At 36.8% G+C, this 17172-nt stretch overlaps 1 protein-coding gene across 1 annotated transcript in view; it reads right to left on the reverse strand.

Annotated features, from left to right (window-relative positions):
- The window catches only part of LOC128204701 (cadherin EGF LAG seven-pass G-type receptor 2-like), a gene marked incomplete at its 3' end in the record, with an annotated part of 65901 nt that overhangs the window by 2916 nt on the left and 45813 nt on the right, over positions 1-17172 (reverse strand). Inside the window, exons 6-15 of the mRNA XM_052906102.1 lie at positions 15587-15757; positions 15154-15278; positions 10894-11068; positions 10459-10617; positions 5238-5372; positions 4454-4576; positions 3554-3739; positions 2091-2278; positions 664-789; positions 246-366 (exon numbers count right to left, since the gene is read on the reverse strand). Of these exons, the coding sequence (XP_052762062.1) occupies positions 246-366; positions 664-789; positions 2091-2278; positions 3554-3739; positions 4454-4576; positions 5238-5372; positions 10459-10617; positions 10894-11068; positions 15154-15278; positions 15587-15757 (1509 nt within the window). The remainder of the gene's footprint in view (positions 1-245; positions 367-663; positions 790-2090; positions 2279-3553; positions 3740-4453; positions 4577-5237; positions 5373-10458; positions 10618-10893; positions 11069-15153; positions 15279-15586; positions 15758-17172) is intronic.

Consider the following 17172-nt stretch of genomic DNA (forward strand, 5'->3'; position numbering starts at 1 on the left):
ATCCCCGCCAAATGCCCCCGCACCCCAGGGACCCTAGGCCCATTCCCCGCTATATTTATAAAACAAAACCAACACATTCACCCGGCACTGCGTGAAAGGTAAAAACACGGCCTATTTCCCTGGCTGTCTCCGGTTAACCCCCGGCCCTGGGGGGGGGGGGGGGGCATGGTTACAATTGACTGGTGCATAATGGTCAATATGACTACATGCTTGTTTCACTAACAAACACTACGTAAAATGCTTACTGATGGTTATAGTTAGGGTGGCAGTGTCGGTTAACCCCCCGTTATCCGTTACGGTCACTGTGCAGGGAACTGTTGTTGGAAGAGCATTGGCGTCAAGGTCGTAGTTAGACTGGAATTTTATCTACAAGAAAGACTGTCACATCATTTAAATATTTCCAATGTGGTCATTTTTTTATTTGTCAAGTTCGGATTTAGTTGGATAAAAATCATAATTTGTTTACTTTTGTGAAGAAGTTAGAAATAAGACCAGTATAAGAAATTATTACACTGCTATTTTCTTAATAATCTAATAAATATATATTACCATGATCCAATATAAAGAGTTACAGAAACATACAATATTGATCATTTTGATATTTGTTATACCAAATGTATAGGGCGCGCTTTAACACTAGTCAATGACCGAATGTTCACAAACCTCCCAGGTTGTTGGATGCATGTAGAAATAGCCCGTCTGCGCACCGCAATCCAATAACAATGTCTTTGAATCTCCATTGTCAGGGTCTGTCAAGCCAAATGAGGGTGTACCAATCACTGTGCCAGCCTTCATAGGGAATAACAAATAAGAATTACAAATGGTCTGTTAGCATCTGAACCCTTATCTTTATTTATCCAGCCCACAGCTTAAAGGAGGAGAAAACATATTGATTTGCCATGATTTTCCAAGGACTTGTTTATTAACAGAAAATAACAATCGTTTAACATATGTAATCAGTGTGTGTATACCATTATAAATTACTATTATTATATTATATGTATAAATAACGTCATATATGCTACGTCGGAAGGCAACATCTTGCTTAAAATGAAGACTTAAATCAAAGATAACTTTTCTTTTACAACACTATTTTAAATGAAACAAAGGGCAGTTTAAAAAGCTTAAAGAGCCCCGCATTTGTTTTATTACCGAAGTTTGATAAGGTGATTAATTTCATCAAACACTTCGACAAACCTGTTTCCAAAATAATGTTTTGACAGTGCTCCGTCAGACGGCCGTATTGTGAAAAGGTTTGTCGAAGTGTTTTAAGAAACTAAACTCTCAATCAAACTCTGGTAAAAGACCGAAGGCGGGGCTCCGTAAGCGGCGTCAACTGCGCCATGTTTCATTTAAAATGGTAAACAAGTAGTGAAGTTATCTTTGTTTAAGTCTTTTTTTCAAATCAAAATATTTCCTTCCGTCGTAGCATTTATGATGCAATTTATCACGTGGTATTCTCACACTGGTAATGCTCTTTTCCGAACAAAGAACACAATAATCATGATGTTAGTAAATGTCGTGTCACCCTAACTTCTTCGTTCTATTATTTGATTACAGCTTTTGTGCATGCTGTTCAGGTTTTTATAAAGATAACTATACCAGTGTGTTTATACCACGTGGAAAATTACGTCAGAAATGCTACGTCGGAAGGCAATATTATGCTTCAAATGAAGACTTTAAACAAAGATAACTTTACTATTTATTTACCATTTTAAAGGAAACATGGCGCAGTCTACGCCTCTTTAATAGCCCCGCCTTGTGAGTTTGATAGAGAGTTTAATCTCAAAAACACTTCGAAAACCCTTCTCACAAAACGGCCCTCTGACGGAGCACTGTCAAAACATTCTTTTGGAAACAGGTTTGTCGAAGTGTTTGAGAAAACTAATCACCTAATCAAACCCCAGTAATAAAACGAAGACGGAGCTCTTTAAGCGGCATAGACTGCCCTTTATTTCATTTAAAATAATGAAGAAAAAAAGAAGTCATCATTCGAAGAAAACTGTTGCCCTCCTAAGTAACATTTATGACGTAACTTATCACGTGGTATACACACACTGTTTACATAAAAGGTGAGTAATCATACACACGTTGCCCTCGTCCGCAGAGAGACTGTAACTAGCCTGACCGAACGACGGAGCCTCGTTTTCGTTTGCAATGATAACGGTCAATGCCGCCGCATCTGACGTCACAGGGTCTGCTACTGTGACACTTAAGTCAAACGATGTTGCTGCAATGGTCTCGTAGTCAATTAGTGCTGAAGTTGTTATTCTCCCGGCTGAAGGCAATACATTATAGTTGTGCATTCAATGATCAGAAAAGGGAAAATGTGACTTCAATTGTAACCTCATAACAAAGTTATAATACAAAACATATCATGAATTAGGTACGGTAGCTCTTAGTGTCAAAAAGCATAAAGTTATGCACCAGCCAATTGTAACCACGGCCCCTCCAGGTCCGAGGAATAGCGGGGACTTTGACTTTCGGTCCAGCCAAGCCCGGGAAAAAACCCCGCCCTGCGGGAACGAACTGATGGTAAAATCCCCGCTATGCCCGCACCCAGGGACCCTAAGTAAGGCACATTCCCCGCTATATTTGGCGCGAATACAAAACCAACGCATTCACCCGACACTGCGGGGCCACCGGGAAGGTAAAAACACGGCCCATTTCCCCGGCTATCCCCTGTATATCCCCGGACCTTGGGGCCTTGGTTACAATTGACAGGTGCATTTAAAGTAAGAATCCTTTCATAGCTAAGTGTATTCACCATAACAATTTTCAGTGAACAGAAACATTCAAATGTGAGTTTAACTGCCTGACTCCGACCTTGATTAAAGACTTTCATTACACGGTCGAAAAGAAATTCAGTGTACATGGCAATATTAACATTGTGAGAAATGCTAATGAACAAAATAAGTTTGATTTTGAGATTGGAAAAAAAAAATAGTAGGATGTTTTTGTTCTTTAACTTGGGCGAATCGAACCATGAACATTTCGTATACAGGTGTATTATGTTAGTGTGTTCCAATCATACTTTTTGACATTTGGTCCCCATTGGTAAATTAACTTAAGGCGTTGTTAAGCCACTGAGCTATTTATCTTCATCATTTCGGAGTTCTAAACAAATGATTCATCAGTATATATTCAAAGGTTCCTAAAATAAACTTCATACTATTGAAACATTACTTTCTGAATAGTCCAGTGACATGATGTCCTAAGTTTTATATTTGTATTCTATGCGATTACTATAAGGGTTTATTTTGCATTAACGGCTATTCTTATGGTACGATTTTATTAATTAAATACTATGAGTATTGATGTGGTCCAGGATGTACTCTCTATGTTTAAGATTTAGAGAGCTACCTCATGTTAATATTTTGTTCAAGTTTACCCTTTTAATTGCTTCAATCAATTGGGTTTGAATAGAATTGTAAGGAAATTAATGGTTGTCGCATACATAAAACGCTAAAAATGCCATTTTATCCAGTCTGAAGTTTCCCTTTTTGCATTGATTTTATAAATTTCATTTTATTTTATTAAAAAAACAACCTACTGTCACGGTCGATCGTGAAATATCCGGTGCCACTGGTGGGCGACGAACTTGTTATAGCAAACGTGCGTGTTTGTGAAGCATCGGAATCAGAATAGGAGACGTCAAAAACTGAGGTTCCTACAGCAACGTTTTCTGTGATCGTTACAGTGGATGGCAGGTTGGTCAAAATAACGGGGTCGTTAATATCTGTAAATAAAATAACTAATGAAAATCACCACCGTCTAAATGCATGCATTTATTTATTATATATAAGACGTTATTTTGAGTATATTCGGGAAGGGGGATCGTCGAAAGCATTAACATAGCATCGAGAGAACATGTCAACTCCCGCATTGCACAGACATAAATGGTATTTAATTTTGGAGAGAATTAGTAATAATCCCGAACTACAAGAACATGATTAACTACACTTTCAAGGGTCGGCTTACCTCTATCACCCACTTAGACAGTTTTGAGAGTTAAAGCTGCAGCCTCGCAGATTGGACGTTTTAACAACTTCTTCTTTCTTTATTGTTTGTCTTGGAACGAGACATTTTATGCGAAAATGCATGGAAACCAGTGACATAAGACTGCTGACAAAAAGTTTTTTTTTCATATTTAAGTTCAAAAGATGTTTTATGCACTTTTCTTAAACCGTTAGTAACGCTTTTAGCTATAAAATATTTATTTTCGAACGGAAATACGAAAATCTGCGATCTGATCTTATGTCGGCAGTCTTATATCACTGGTTGCAGATAGTTACGCAAAATTTGCTCATTCCAAGACAAAAAATTGTCAAAACGGTAAACTGTGAGAGTGCAGCTTTAAAGACGGCGATGTTTTTATCTTCCATTATAACCTTCTCGATAGTAATATATAACCATTTTTCACACAAATTTTAAATGTAAACTGCCATCTTACCCGCTAATGTTATAGTAAGAAGCCTCGGCCCAACCGTGTTCTTTGAATCAGACACGGTGATTTCTAGGTCATATCCAACCGTCGTGTGTCCGGTTAAGTCAGTGTTGATTTGAATTTGACCCGCTATGAAGGTGTAACATTTGTTTAAAATTCAAAACTTTATTGCATTTCATATACAGGTTTTGTAAAACGTAATTTGAAAAAAAAATCCAATATTTTTCAATTTAGTTTTCATTTTTATCAATTTATTATTTCATCCTCAATACATTTTGTACGTGGAAATGTTGCCACATATAAATGCATTCGAAACTCCTCAGCCATTTTTATCGAAAACAACATCGGATGTATTTGGACGGTTTACATACTCAAAAAGCTGTACGTTTAAGTCCGCTGCAAGTAGATCGCGTAGTAATTTTATTTAGCAGTTAAACTTCATGACATTACTCTTGGGAATCTTAATTATGTTTGCTATAATACACATCACTGATAATTAATGTAAACTTAAATCAATAAAATACGACTCAAAAACACTACAAGTAATTAATGATATAATTCAGAAATGTTTGAAGTACTTCAACTAATGTACAGGCATATTCCGAGGTTGTTTTCGATAAAAATGAGCGCGAAGTTCCGAACGCTATACTAGGTGGAAATTATGCGGTTTACAAACATGATTAAAATTACAATGCTATAAAGTTTTATGTATAATACAACACTTTACGTCGTAAAAGTTTATTAAAACATAATTTATCTACAAGTATCAGTGAAAGAAAGTCAATCTTACAGTTAAAGATTTCGAAAGGACCGCAGGACGGGCTACATGACATGGTGAAAGTCAAATCGTCCCCTTCAGCATCGGTCACTAGAACGGTAAACGCAGTCGTACCAACTGGATCGGTCGTAGATATGGACGTAGAGTCTAAAATGAGTATGCATGCATTAAGTTAATAAAAAGTTAATTATATAAGGAATTACTATGAAGTGGGTTTTTTCTTAAACATTACCGCTGTTTATAGAAGTTAATATAAAGTGATTATTAGTACATTTATTAACAACAAAATAAAACTTGTAACCGTATTAGACCTTCAGATGCCTATTGACAAGCCCCCCCCCCCCCCCCCCCCAATTAATTTTGAAAGTTATGATTTTCTCAAAGTTTAAGCAAAACGCCACAAAATAAGCTATGTTAACGCCCCGATGGATATAACCGACATTTAAACTTCACTTACATAAAACCATTGTCTACAAAATCTCTCTCCTCCCTCTGCCCCCTCTGCGGAAGCAAATATGTTTTTCCCCTCCTCATAGCCTACATGTTCTTTATTCAACATAGTGTTTGAAATATATTTGCTATCGATAATCGAACTGAATCAAGTATTTCGATTTACTAAAGTTCATAATATCAGAAAGAAACACATTCTTTATACATAGTATCATCATGATTTTAAATGGTTAAACCTGGAATCAGTACGTGTGATGCTATAGTCATGCTTTTGCAATTTCCAAAATCTTTTTCGGTCTTTAATAACATAACGAAAAAACATAACAACACACCACATACGTAATAATTGCACATCAATTGCAAAATTATGCACAACGCATCCTGTAAGTTATCTTAGCATTTTATCCATGGAAAGCATATTAAATATCAGAACCAGCTTAACATTCAATAACCTGTCATATTGAACATTTCATTAGAACATCTTAATTTCATAAAACTTTCACAAAAGAAACAAGTAAATTAGTTAATCAAGGACAGTAATGTCAGGTGCTTCCAGGTTCCCTGGTTCATTGTTAGTTAATCAAGGGCAGTAATGTCAGGTGCTTCCAGGTTCCCTGGTTCATTGTTAGTTAATCAAGGGCAGTAATGTCAGGTGCGTCCAGGTTCCCTGGTTCATTGTTAGTTAATCAAGGGCAGTAATGTCAGGTGCTTCCAGGTTCCCTGGTTCATTGTTAGTTAATCAAGGGCAGTAATGTCAGGTGCTTCCAGGTTCACTGGTTCATTGTTAGTTAATCAAGGGCAGTAATGTCAGGTGCGTCCAGGTTCCCTGGTTCATTGTTAGTTAATCAAGGACAGTAATGTCAGGTGCTTCCAGGTTCCCTGGTTCATTGTTTGGGGTTATTACCATTGTTATCAATATGTTATAAACGATATTATTTGAAACGACTTGTTTTGGTCAGCCAGTTTTGGATATAGATCTCCACATTTAAGAAAATGCTTACTGGTTCATTCTGTACGTTTTTAGCACCTATGTTCATCCCAAATCTTGTATAAAAACCTCAAAACACTCTGCTAAAAGAATAATTGTCATAACATGTTGGCGGTTATATAGTAAGGGAGACACGGTTAATGAGTTATGTGTGTAAAGCACGTATGAAATAAATGTTCTACCTGTATTTAATTGAACTTATTTGATTGAAGTAAAATTGTTTTATATATTTATATAGAACAAAAGAAAAAGAGGGGAAACAGTCTTTGAGGGGAAGAAAGATGAGGGGGAAGAGAAGGGGGAGATAGAGAGGAAAAGAGGGTAGAAAATAGGAGGGGAAGAAAGATTAGGAGAAAGAGGTAAGTAGAGGGGGAAGAAAGAGAGGAGAGAAAAGGGGGAGAAAAGAGGAGGGGAAGGAAAGGAGGAGGAGATAAAGGGAAGGACAGAATGAGGGGAAATGAGGAGGGAAAGATTGAGAGGAGAGAAAGGGGAGGGAAGAAAGAATGGGAATGAGAGAGTGGAGAAAATGGGGATTGAAAAGAAGAGGGGAAGAAAGAGAGGAGAGGAAGGGGATAAGAAAGAGAGGAGAGAAAGAGGGGAAAAAGAGACGTGGACGAAAGAGAGGAGAGAAAGAAGAGGTTGAGAAGGAGGGAGAAAGAGGAGGGGAGGGAAAAGAGGAGTTAAAGGGAAGGACAGAATGAGGAGAAAAGAGGATGGACATATTGAGAGGAGAGAAGGGGAGGGAAGAAAGAAGGGGAATGAGAGCGAGAGGAGAGAATGGGGATTAAAAAGAAGAGAGGAAGAAAGAGAGGAGAGAAAGGGGAGGGAAAGAAAAAGAGGAGAGGAAAGGGAAGGGGAAGAAGGGGAAAAGGGGGAGGTAAAGAAAAAGAGGAGAGGAAAGGGAAGGGGAAGAAGGGGAAAAGGGGGAGGTAAAGAGGGGAAGAGAGAGGGGAGAAGAGGGAAGAAAGAAAGATAAAAGAGTTGGACGGAAATTAGGAGAGAGGAGAAATAGAATGTGGTAAAGATATTGTTGGAGGTATGGGAGAGGTACAGGCAAAATTATAAAGTGACAGGGGAAGAAGATTGAGGAAGGAGATAAGATGCAGGAGTTGAGAGGTTGAAAGCACATAAGAAAGTTATTGAGATTTAAGGAGTAAAGAGGGGAGGGGGTGTAATGGAAAAAAATAAGTTTGGGGGTAGGCAAAGATAAGAAAGTAATCAATAATTAAATAGTAATTTGATAGATCTCGAAATATGTGCGACCACATACACATGTACGATGGTGGCTCATAGAGCCTGAAAGAAAGACAGAAGACAGATCTTGTCCATGCACGACCACACGTACGAGCGGTGTCTCTCAGAGCCAGTTTCGAGAACCAGCACCGCTAGTTTCCGTACAAATTCATCCAAGATTTGATACCCTGGGGTTTTATCATAATACAAAACTTGAAGGTTTAAATGGCAGATTTATATTACATTTCCGTGGAAATGATATTTGTATAAATTCATGCAGTGGTGCGAAATAAAACCTGCATGTTATAATATTATATTTTAAGAGCTTTATGCTGGAATGACAATACTTCAAAAATGAGTTAATTGCCTTATTTTGACTATTTCATATTATTTTCTGCCTTCCATTTATTGCATTTTCAGTCTATTTATATTATTATTAAATATTCTATAAATAGGTGTATTATTATAATAACAATGATATACAAAAAGCCTTTGGTCATTGCAATAAAAGGTGCGAAAATATGGCCATGAATGAAAATATTACTGTACGTTGTATACCGACAGAAAATGTTAGATTAACTCTTGAAATGTGAAGAGTTCTGAAACATTTTCGTATATAGTGCGACATAGAGGCACCACGCTGCCGCATAATGTCGCCGGCGCATAAATTATGCGGCAAATATATCACTGCATTTAGGTTGCCCCGCATAAAGCACCATTTGAAATACGTAAACATCGCATGAAGATGTTCGTTTATTTATTATTGACAGTTTTGTGCAAACAGTTGATACAGTTTTGGGCAAACAAATGACTAACATGAAGGAAATGAAAATGAAATATTGTGGCCGAGAACATTAACAATAATTTTGCTTAACCTAATGCAGAAAACGCATCATTACAGAAAAAAGTAATTTATATTTGTGTAGAAATGTCCTAAGTTTTGATTCGAAATTTGAAGCCAAAAATGTGGGTGGGTGGGTGGGGGGTCACCTTATATCTAGCAGGCTTGATTACATAAACTAGTTGTGTAAAACTCCGGCCATTCCTGTATCCTACCATGCAAAAGGTTACCATGCTCGCTGAGCCTGAATTTCGTGATGATCTAGCCTTGCAAGACTTCGGTGGCAACCCTGGAGAAGCACGACTTCCTCGTTACCGCAGATGAATCATGGCTACCTCATTATCGTAGGTGAATCACGGCTTCTGCGTTATCATAGGTGTATCACGGCTTCCTCGGCTTTCTCGTTATTGAATCACGTCTGGAGAAGCACGTCTACCGCGTTATCTAGGTGATTCACGGCTTCAGCGTTATCATAGGTGTATCACGGCTTCCTCGGCTTTCTCGTTATTGAATCACGTCTGGAGAAGCACGTCTACCGCGCTATCTAGGTGATTCACGGCTTCAGCGTTATCGTACGTGAAACATGGCCTCCTCATTTTCGTAGGTGAATCACGTCTTCTGCAATCCGTAGGTGAATCACGGCTACCTCGTTACAGTAGATGAATCACGGCTACCTCGTTATAGGAGGTGAATCATGGCTTCCTCGCTATCGTAGGTGAATCACGGCTTTAACGTTGTCTAAGGTGAATCACGGCTTCAACGTTATCAAAGGTGAATCATGGCTTCCTCGCTTTCGTAGGTGAGTCACGGCTTCAACGTTACCAAAGGTGAATCACGGCTTCATCGTTATCTAAGGTGAATCATGGCTTCCTTGCTATCGTACGTGAATCACGGCTTCAACGTTATATAAGGTGAATCACGGCTTCATCGTTATCTAAGGTGAATCACCACTCTTTCGTTGTCGTTAGTGAATCACGGCTTCCGCGTTATCGTAGGTGAAGAGCGGCTTACGCGTTATTATGGGTGAATCATGGCTTCCTCGCTAAAGATGGACCCTTCTTCCGCGCGTTATAGTACAAATACATGTATAGGGAAAAACAATCGACGCCTTTTCATCGTTATCAAAGTGTGCCATAGATTTACTAAATTTGGGACGAACCTGGGTTCTCAAAATTACCAGAATGAACCAGTAAGCATTTTCTTAAATGTGCTGATCTATCTGCAAACACATGCGTTCTGTTACCGGAAAACAATAACAATACCTTTGATTGACCATATCACGGTATCAGAGGAGAATTACACGAAAGAGAATGGTATAAAATTGTTGTTTTGAAGAATACAGTGCATTGAGTGTCTTATAACAGGATTAATCTAAACCCACTGTTTTGTCTTTCAATTTTTTTTGCGTTTTATATACCCCTTTTAAATGGTTTAATACTTAAGATAGGAATTATCGCTACGACTATCACAAAAAAAACATTTCTCATTTATAAAAAATACTATAAATATGTATTTTGGCTAATTGAAATAAGCGACTTAAGCCTGTTAAGCTTAAGAAGTGTCGAGAAATTGGGGCCGGGGATTATCATGCCAAAAATTCCTTAAACTAGGCCTTTAAATACTGAGTCATGGAAGGCTTGGTTCCGATATAGCATTAATTGCTCTCTATGTGTAAATTTCGGGCAAGGTGAAACTAATAAAACAATTAGATAAATACACACTTTGCAGGTTGACAAAAACAGGAGCAGCGTTTTTCAAAAGATAGACGGTGAAATCTTCTGAATCCGAGCTATATCCATCCGAACAGTCGATGTTAAAAGTGTAAGAGTTTGTTGCTTCATAATCAAAGCCAGGATTAGACTTGCTGTAAATGCCATAATCTGAAAATATAATAAAATAAAAGTTTTGAGAATTTGAAATTTCTTTTTAAATTTGTCGATCGAAATTAGGAACTTCTTCTTGACCACTACTTTAGAATTAATTCAGATACATAAGTAAACTTTTCTCTGATTTAAAATGACGTGTTTTCAATAGCAAAGCACGCAGGAACATGTTCATAATATCAAAAGGAAACAATCTGGTTTCCTCAATGACGTTTTCAAAATACTGCTACGTTCAATGTCAAGGTTTCCATGTTAAAATACATTTTCACACACCAGTTGATGACGGTATCTGCTTAACCAGGAAGGGTAACGTGGTTGGTACTCCTGCCGCAAGCGAGCATGTAACGTCATTAGCTGAGTCAGTGGCGGTGACGGTGAATATAAGCGTCTCTGCTGTAACATCCTCGCTCAGTGATTCGGATGCTGGGAGGTTCTGGATTACTGGCGGCTGAGGAGTGAAACGTTGCTTTATGTTTTTCGATGTACAGAAATGTAATACGAATACGTGTGTATTTCAGAGAGCATTCATAATTATGCAGTTCTGAGATTATTTTGAAAAAATCCATTACGTCGTTTGGTCATAAATATTTTATTATTGTGTGATAATGATAATATTTTGTTATTGTGTGATAATGATAATATTTTGTTATTGTGTGATAATGATAATATTTTGTTATTTACGCCATACAATTATTTAATCTATCCGGGTACATAATACATTTTCACTCTGCTATGAATTATATAATAGCAATCTTTTACATCTAAGTAGTGAAGACAAGTCTGGATCCCATTATAAATAAGCATTTACACTGGTGCAAAAGTTTTACCAACTATTTTTGCAAATGTCGACCTAATTTTGCTACTAGATTATACAAATATTTGAGTTTGGTTTGTGGTCACCAAGCCGGACAAGTGGGTTTTCTCCGGGTACTCCAGTTTCCACCACAACACAAGACCACACTCTCGCGTAATATCGTGCCAACGAAAGTTATTGATAATACGCTGTGATTTCTTGTTTATTAATCGTTGTAAAATAAATGAGTTTAAAATAGATTAAAAAGATATTATCATCAAATTAAATATTCTAACAGTATTGTTTAAATCCTAGCAAATGTTATGTGATTCAATGGGACAAATAGTACGTAATTGTAGTTATTGATTCTATAAATTGATAAAACATGTACTGAATAAATGTAATATCTTAGACAAGCACGAATGAACTTAATATAAAATGTTCAATTAGATAAATAGTGGGTGAATTTTTACCCCATTCTATTTCGTAGAGAGTAGAGAGAGAGAGGAAACATGTGCAAAATAAACCGACACAAACATTACAAACTCACAATGCTTTTGGACATTGTAATGCAGAACTATTCACTCCTTTACAATCTCGCAAATATGACACGCATTTGTACAATGAACTCCGGGGAATAAGTACAAATGTTCTTAGATTTGATCCTTTTTGGCATTGACGGATATGAATTAAATTTGATTACCAATTGGCAAACGCATTTGTATATCGAATACCTTAAAGCTGCACTCTCACAGATTGAACGTTTTGACAACTTTTTTTTATTTTTTGTCTTGGAACAAGCCATTTTTGCAAAATTGCATGGAAACCAGTTATATAAGACTGCTGATAAAACAATTGACCGATATTTATATAATTTAAGTTAAAAAAATTGATGTTTTATGCATTTTTCTTAAACCGTTGGTTTTAGCCATAAAACATTAATTATCGAAAGGAAATATGAAAATCTGCGATCTGACCATTTGTCAGCAATCTTATATCATTGGTTTGTAGATATTTACATAAAAATTTGCTCTTTCCAAGACAAAAAAAAAAATAAAAAAACGTTTTAAAAACGGTAAATCTGTGAGAGTGCAGCTTTAAGATGTCCATTCATCCAAATACCAAATCATCAAAGCAAACGATCAACCAAGCATGTGTACATAGTTCAAACTTCAAACACACTCCGGCATTGTATTTAAAAAAAAATAACTGGTAGTTTATATATTAAATAATAATTTGCCAATTCTTTTATCACAGTATTACCACAATCAAGTTTACGAATACTAAGCGAACCATGTATTGGCCAATGTTTAACTTTGTTTTGAAAGCAGACGCATTATTTTCAGCTATTACATGGTCTGGTTAATATTACTTATGAATCAGATTTTAAGAGATCGTACGGAAAAGTTATTTTGATTAAAACATTCTCCTGATATTCATTTTGATTAAGAACATTTATGAAACCAGACCCCATGAGATTCATTATGATTAAGAACATTCATGAAACCAGACCCCTGATATTCATTTTGATTAAGAACATTCATGAAACCAGTCCCCTGTGATTCATTATGATTAAGAACATTCATGAAACCAGACCCCTGATATTCATTTTGATTAAGAACATTCATGAAACCAGTCCCCTGTGATTCATTATGATTCAGAACATTCATGAAACCAGACCCCATGAGATTCATTATGATTCAGAACATTCATGAAACCAGTCCCCTGTGATTCATTTTGATTCAGAACATTCATGAAACCAGACCCCATGAGATTCATTATGATTAAGAACATTCATGAAACCAGACCCCTGATATTCATTTTGATTAAGAACATTCATGAAACCAGTCCCCTGTGATTCATTATGATTCAGAACATTCATGAAACCAGACCCCATGAGATTCATTATGATTAAGAACATTCATGAAACCAGACCCCTGATAATCATTTTGATTAAGAACATTCATGAAACCAGTCCCCTGTGATTCATTATGATTCAGAACATTCATGAAACCAGACCCCATGAGATTCATTATGATTCAGAACATTCATGAAACCAGTCCCCTGTGATTCATTTTGATTCAGAACATTCATGAAACCAGTCCCCTGTGATTCATTATGATTAAGAACATTCATGAAACCAGACCCCTGATATTCATTTTGATTAAGAACATTCATGAAACCAGACCCCATGAGATTCATTTTGATTCAGAACATTCATGAAACCAGTCCCCTGTGATTCATTTTGATTCAGAACATTCATGAAACCAGTCCCCTGTGATTCATTATGATTAAGAACATTCATGAAACCAGACCCCTGATATTCATTTTGATTAAGAACATTCATGAAACCAGACCCCATGAGATTCATTTTGATTAAGAACATTCATGAAACCAGTCCCCTGTGATTCATTTTGATTAAGAACATTTATGAAACCAGTCCCCCTGAGATTCATTTTGATTAAGAACATTCATGAAACCAGTCCCCTGTGATTCATTTTGATTAAGAACATTTATGAAACCAGACCCCATGAGATTCATTTTGATTAAGAACATTCATGAAACCAGACCCCTGATATTCATTTTGATTAAGAACATTCATGAAACCAGTCCCCTGTGATTCATTTTGATTAAGAACATTTATGAAACCAGTCCCCCTGAGATTCATTTTGATTAAGAACATTCATGAAACCAGTCCCCTGTGATTCATTATGATTAAGAACATTCATGAAACCAGACCCCATGAGATTCATTTTGATTAAGAACATTCATGAAACCAGTCCCCTGTGATTCATTTTGATTAAGAACATTTATGAAACCAGTCCCCCTGAGATTCATTTTGATTAAGAACATTCATGAAACCAGTCCCCTGTGATTCATTTTGATTAAGAACATTTATGAAACCAGACCCCATGAGATTCATTTTGATTAAGAACATTCATGAAACCAGACCCCTGATATTCATTTTGATTAAGAACATTCATGAAACCAGTCCCCTGTGATTCATTTTGATTAAGAACATTTATGAAACCAGTCCCCCTGAGATTCATTTTGATTAAGAACATTCATGAAACCAGTCCCCTGTGATTCATTATGATTAAGAACATTCATGAAACCAGACCCCTGATATTCTTTTTGATTAAGAACATTCATGAAACCAGACCCCATGAGATTCATTTTGATTAAGAACATTCATGAAACCAGACCCCTGATATTCATTTTGATTAAGAACATTCATGAAACCAGACCCCATGAGATTCATTTTGATTAAGAACATTCATGAAACCAGTCCCCCCCCCTTGAGAATCATTTTGATTGAGAACATTCATGAAACCAGTCCCCTGAGTTTTATTTTGATTAAGAACATTCATGAAACCAGTCCCTCTGAGATTCATTTTGATTAAAAGCATTCATGAAACCAGTCCCTTCGAGATTCATTTTGATTAAAAGCATTCATGAAACCAGTCCCTCCGAGATTCATTTTGATTAAAAGCATTCATGAAACCAGTCCCTCCGAGATTCATTTTGATTAAAAGCATTCATGAATCAGTCCCTCCGAGATACATTTTGATTAGTAACTTTCATGAAACCAGTCCCCCTGATATTCATTTTGATTAAAAGCATTCATGAAACCAGTCCTTCTGAGATTCATTTTTATTAAGAACATTCATGAAACCAGTCCCCTGATATTCATTTCGATTAAGTACATTCATGAAAGCAGTCTCCTGATATTCACTCACATCATTGGTAATTGTGACAGTAAATGTAGCTGATGCTGTGTTATCACACTGGTCAACAACTTGGAACACAAGCCGGTCTACTGTAGATCCAACGTCAGTTAGGCTGCTAGCTGTTGTCAAAATCTCTAAGAGAAAATTATGAATAAATTTGATACATGTGTCCTTTGAAGAAAAACACTGTTGGGGCACGCTGTCTCTATTGACACAACATGAAAGTAGGATTACTGAAGATTAATTAATAGCTTGCCGTATGATCTTTTACCTAATTTGTCTGGTGTATTTTAAAACCAATCATTCATTATTGAACTGCAGTCATAATAAAATAACCCACCATTTTTGTAACAACATAGCTAGTAAACGATTATAATAATAAACCAAGTGGCATATGTAAGTTCAATATTTTAAACAATCGAAATGATATAAAACGATCTACTTGTTGTCGTATCGAAAGCATATCTGGCGTTTGTTGTCATTGTGACGTCAAGTGTGTCAACGTCATATGAGTCTGTGTCTGTGACGGTAATGGTGACCAGGCTTGTGGCGGCGGCAGCGGCATTGGTTATGGACGTCGATCCGGGGAGATTTGTGAATGAGGGGTCATTATCTGAAAACGATTCATATGTAAAATGCAATATTCGTATTACACTTTTGTCAACTAACACGAGGAAAACTTAAAAACACATTCAAACATATCGAAACATTCAACCATTGCTGTGCTAAGGCTGGTATTTATTCTCATATATGGTCAGTTTAAGCGCAACATTTTCCAAGTAAAAACCAATACCTTCAAAATTATAAAGCTATAATGCACCAGTCAATTGTAACTACGGCCCCTCCGGGTCCGGGGAATAGCGGGGACTTTGACTTTCGGTATAACCAAGCGCGGGTAAAAAACTCGCCAAATGCACCCCATGGACCCTAAGTAAGGCACATTCCCCGCTATACTTGGTGCGAATACAAAACCACCGCATTCACCCGGCACTGCAGGGCCACCGGGATGGTAAAAATACGGCCCATTTCCCCGGCTATCCCCGGTACACCCCGGACCTTGGGGGGCCGTGGTTACAATTGACTGGTGCATTAACACCATACCATACCCGTATTTTAACATAAAACATGTGTTGCTAGTAATAACGAGAACACAGACTTGGAAACGATATTTTAACAATGCTGACCAAAAAAAACGTTTCTTAATACAATTTATATTCCATTTGGCGTTTAATTCCTAAATCGTCATGCAAAGGTCATTCCACTGTGAGTCCGTCAAGAAATCAAGCTGAAGCGTCACTTCACAAAGAATTAATATACAATTAATCCAGTTTGCATTCAGTTCTATGTTTTGTCTAAATTGGGAAATTTAAAGGCGAACACTTAAGGTTATTGCAAAAACATTTGTTTAATTATGATGCATTATCATGTTTAACTCATTTGACTTTATAAACATTTGATAAAGGTACTGATGACGAATAAACATTAGGCTTTATCAATGTTTTCTTTTTAATAGCTACCTACGTGGCCAGACATTCTCATGTTTAAAATGCTTCAACCTCTACTTTACCGCTTTAAATCAGTAATAAAGTTTGACAAATGCAACAACACCGCCATTTATCCAAAACTTGTCACGTGACTGAAATCTGTTAACTCAAGAAAAGATGTATAATATTTTACAATAATATTCAGGTTGTTATCAAACCTTTTCAAAACTTTTTGAATTCACACTTCACTATCCAATGTAATCAACTTACTCGGATGGAGATCCACTCACATGTAATCAACTTACTCGGATGGAGGTCAACTCCTATGTAATCAATTTACTTGGATGGAGGTCAACTCCTATGTAATCAACTTAATTGGATGGAGGTCAACTCCTATGTAATCAATTTACTTGGATGGAGATCCGCTCCCATGTAATCAACTTACTCGGATGGAGGTCAACTCCTATGTAATCAATTTACTTGGATGGAGGTCAACTCCTATGTAATCAACTTAATCGGATGGAGGTCAACTCCTATGTAATCA

This window comes from Mya arenaria, chromosome 10 (assembly GCF_026914265.1).
Source record: "Mya arenaria isolate MELC-2E11 chromosome 10, ASM2691426v1".
Classification (NCBI taxonomy): domain Eukaryota; kingdom Metazoa; phylum Mollusca; class Bivalvia; order Myida; family Myidae; genus Mya; species Mya arenaria.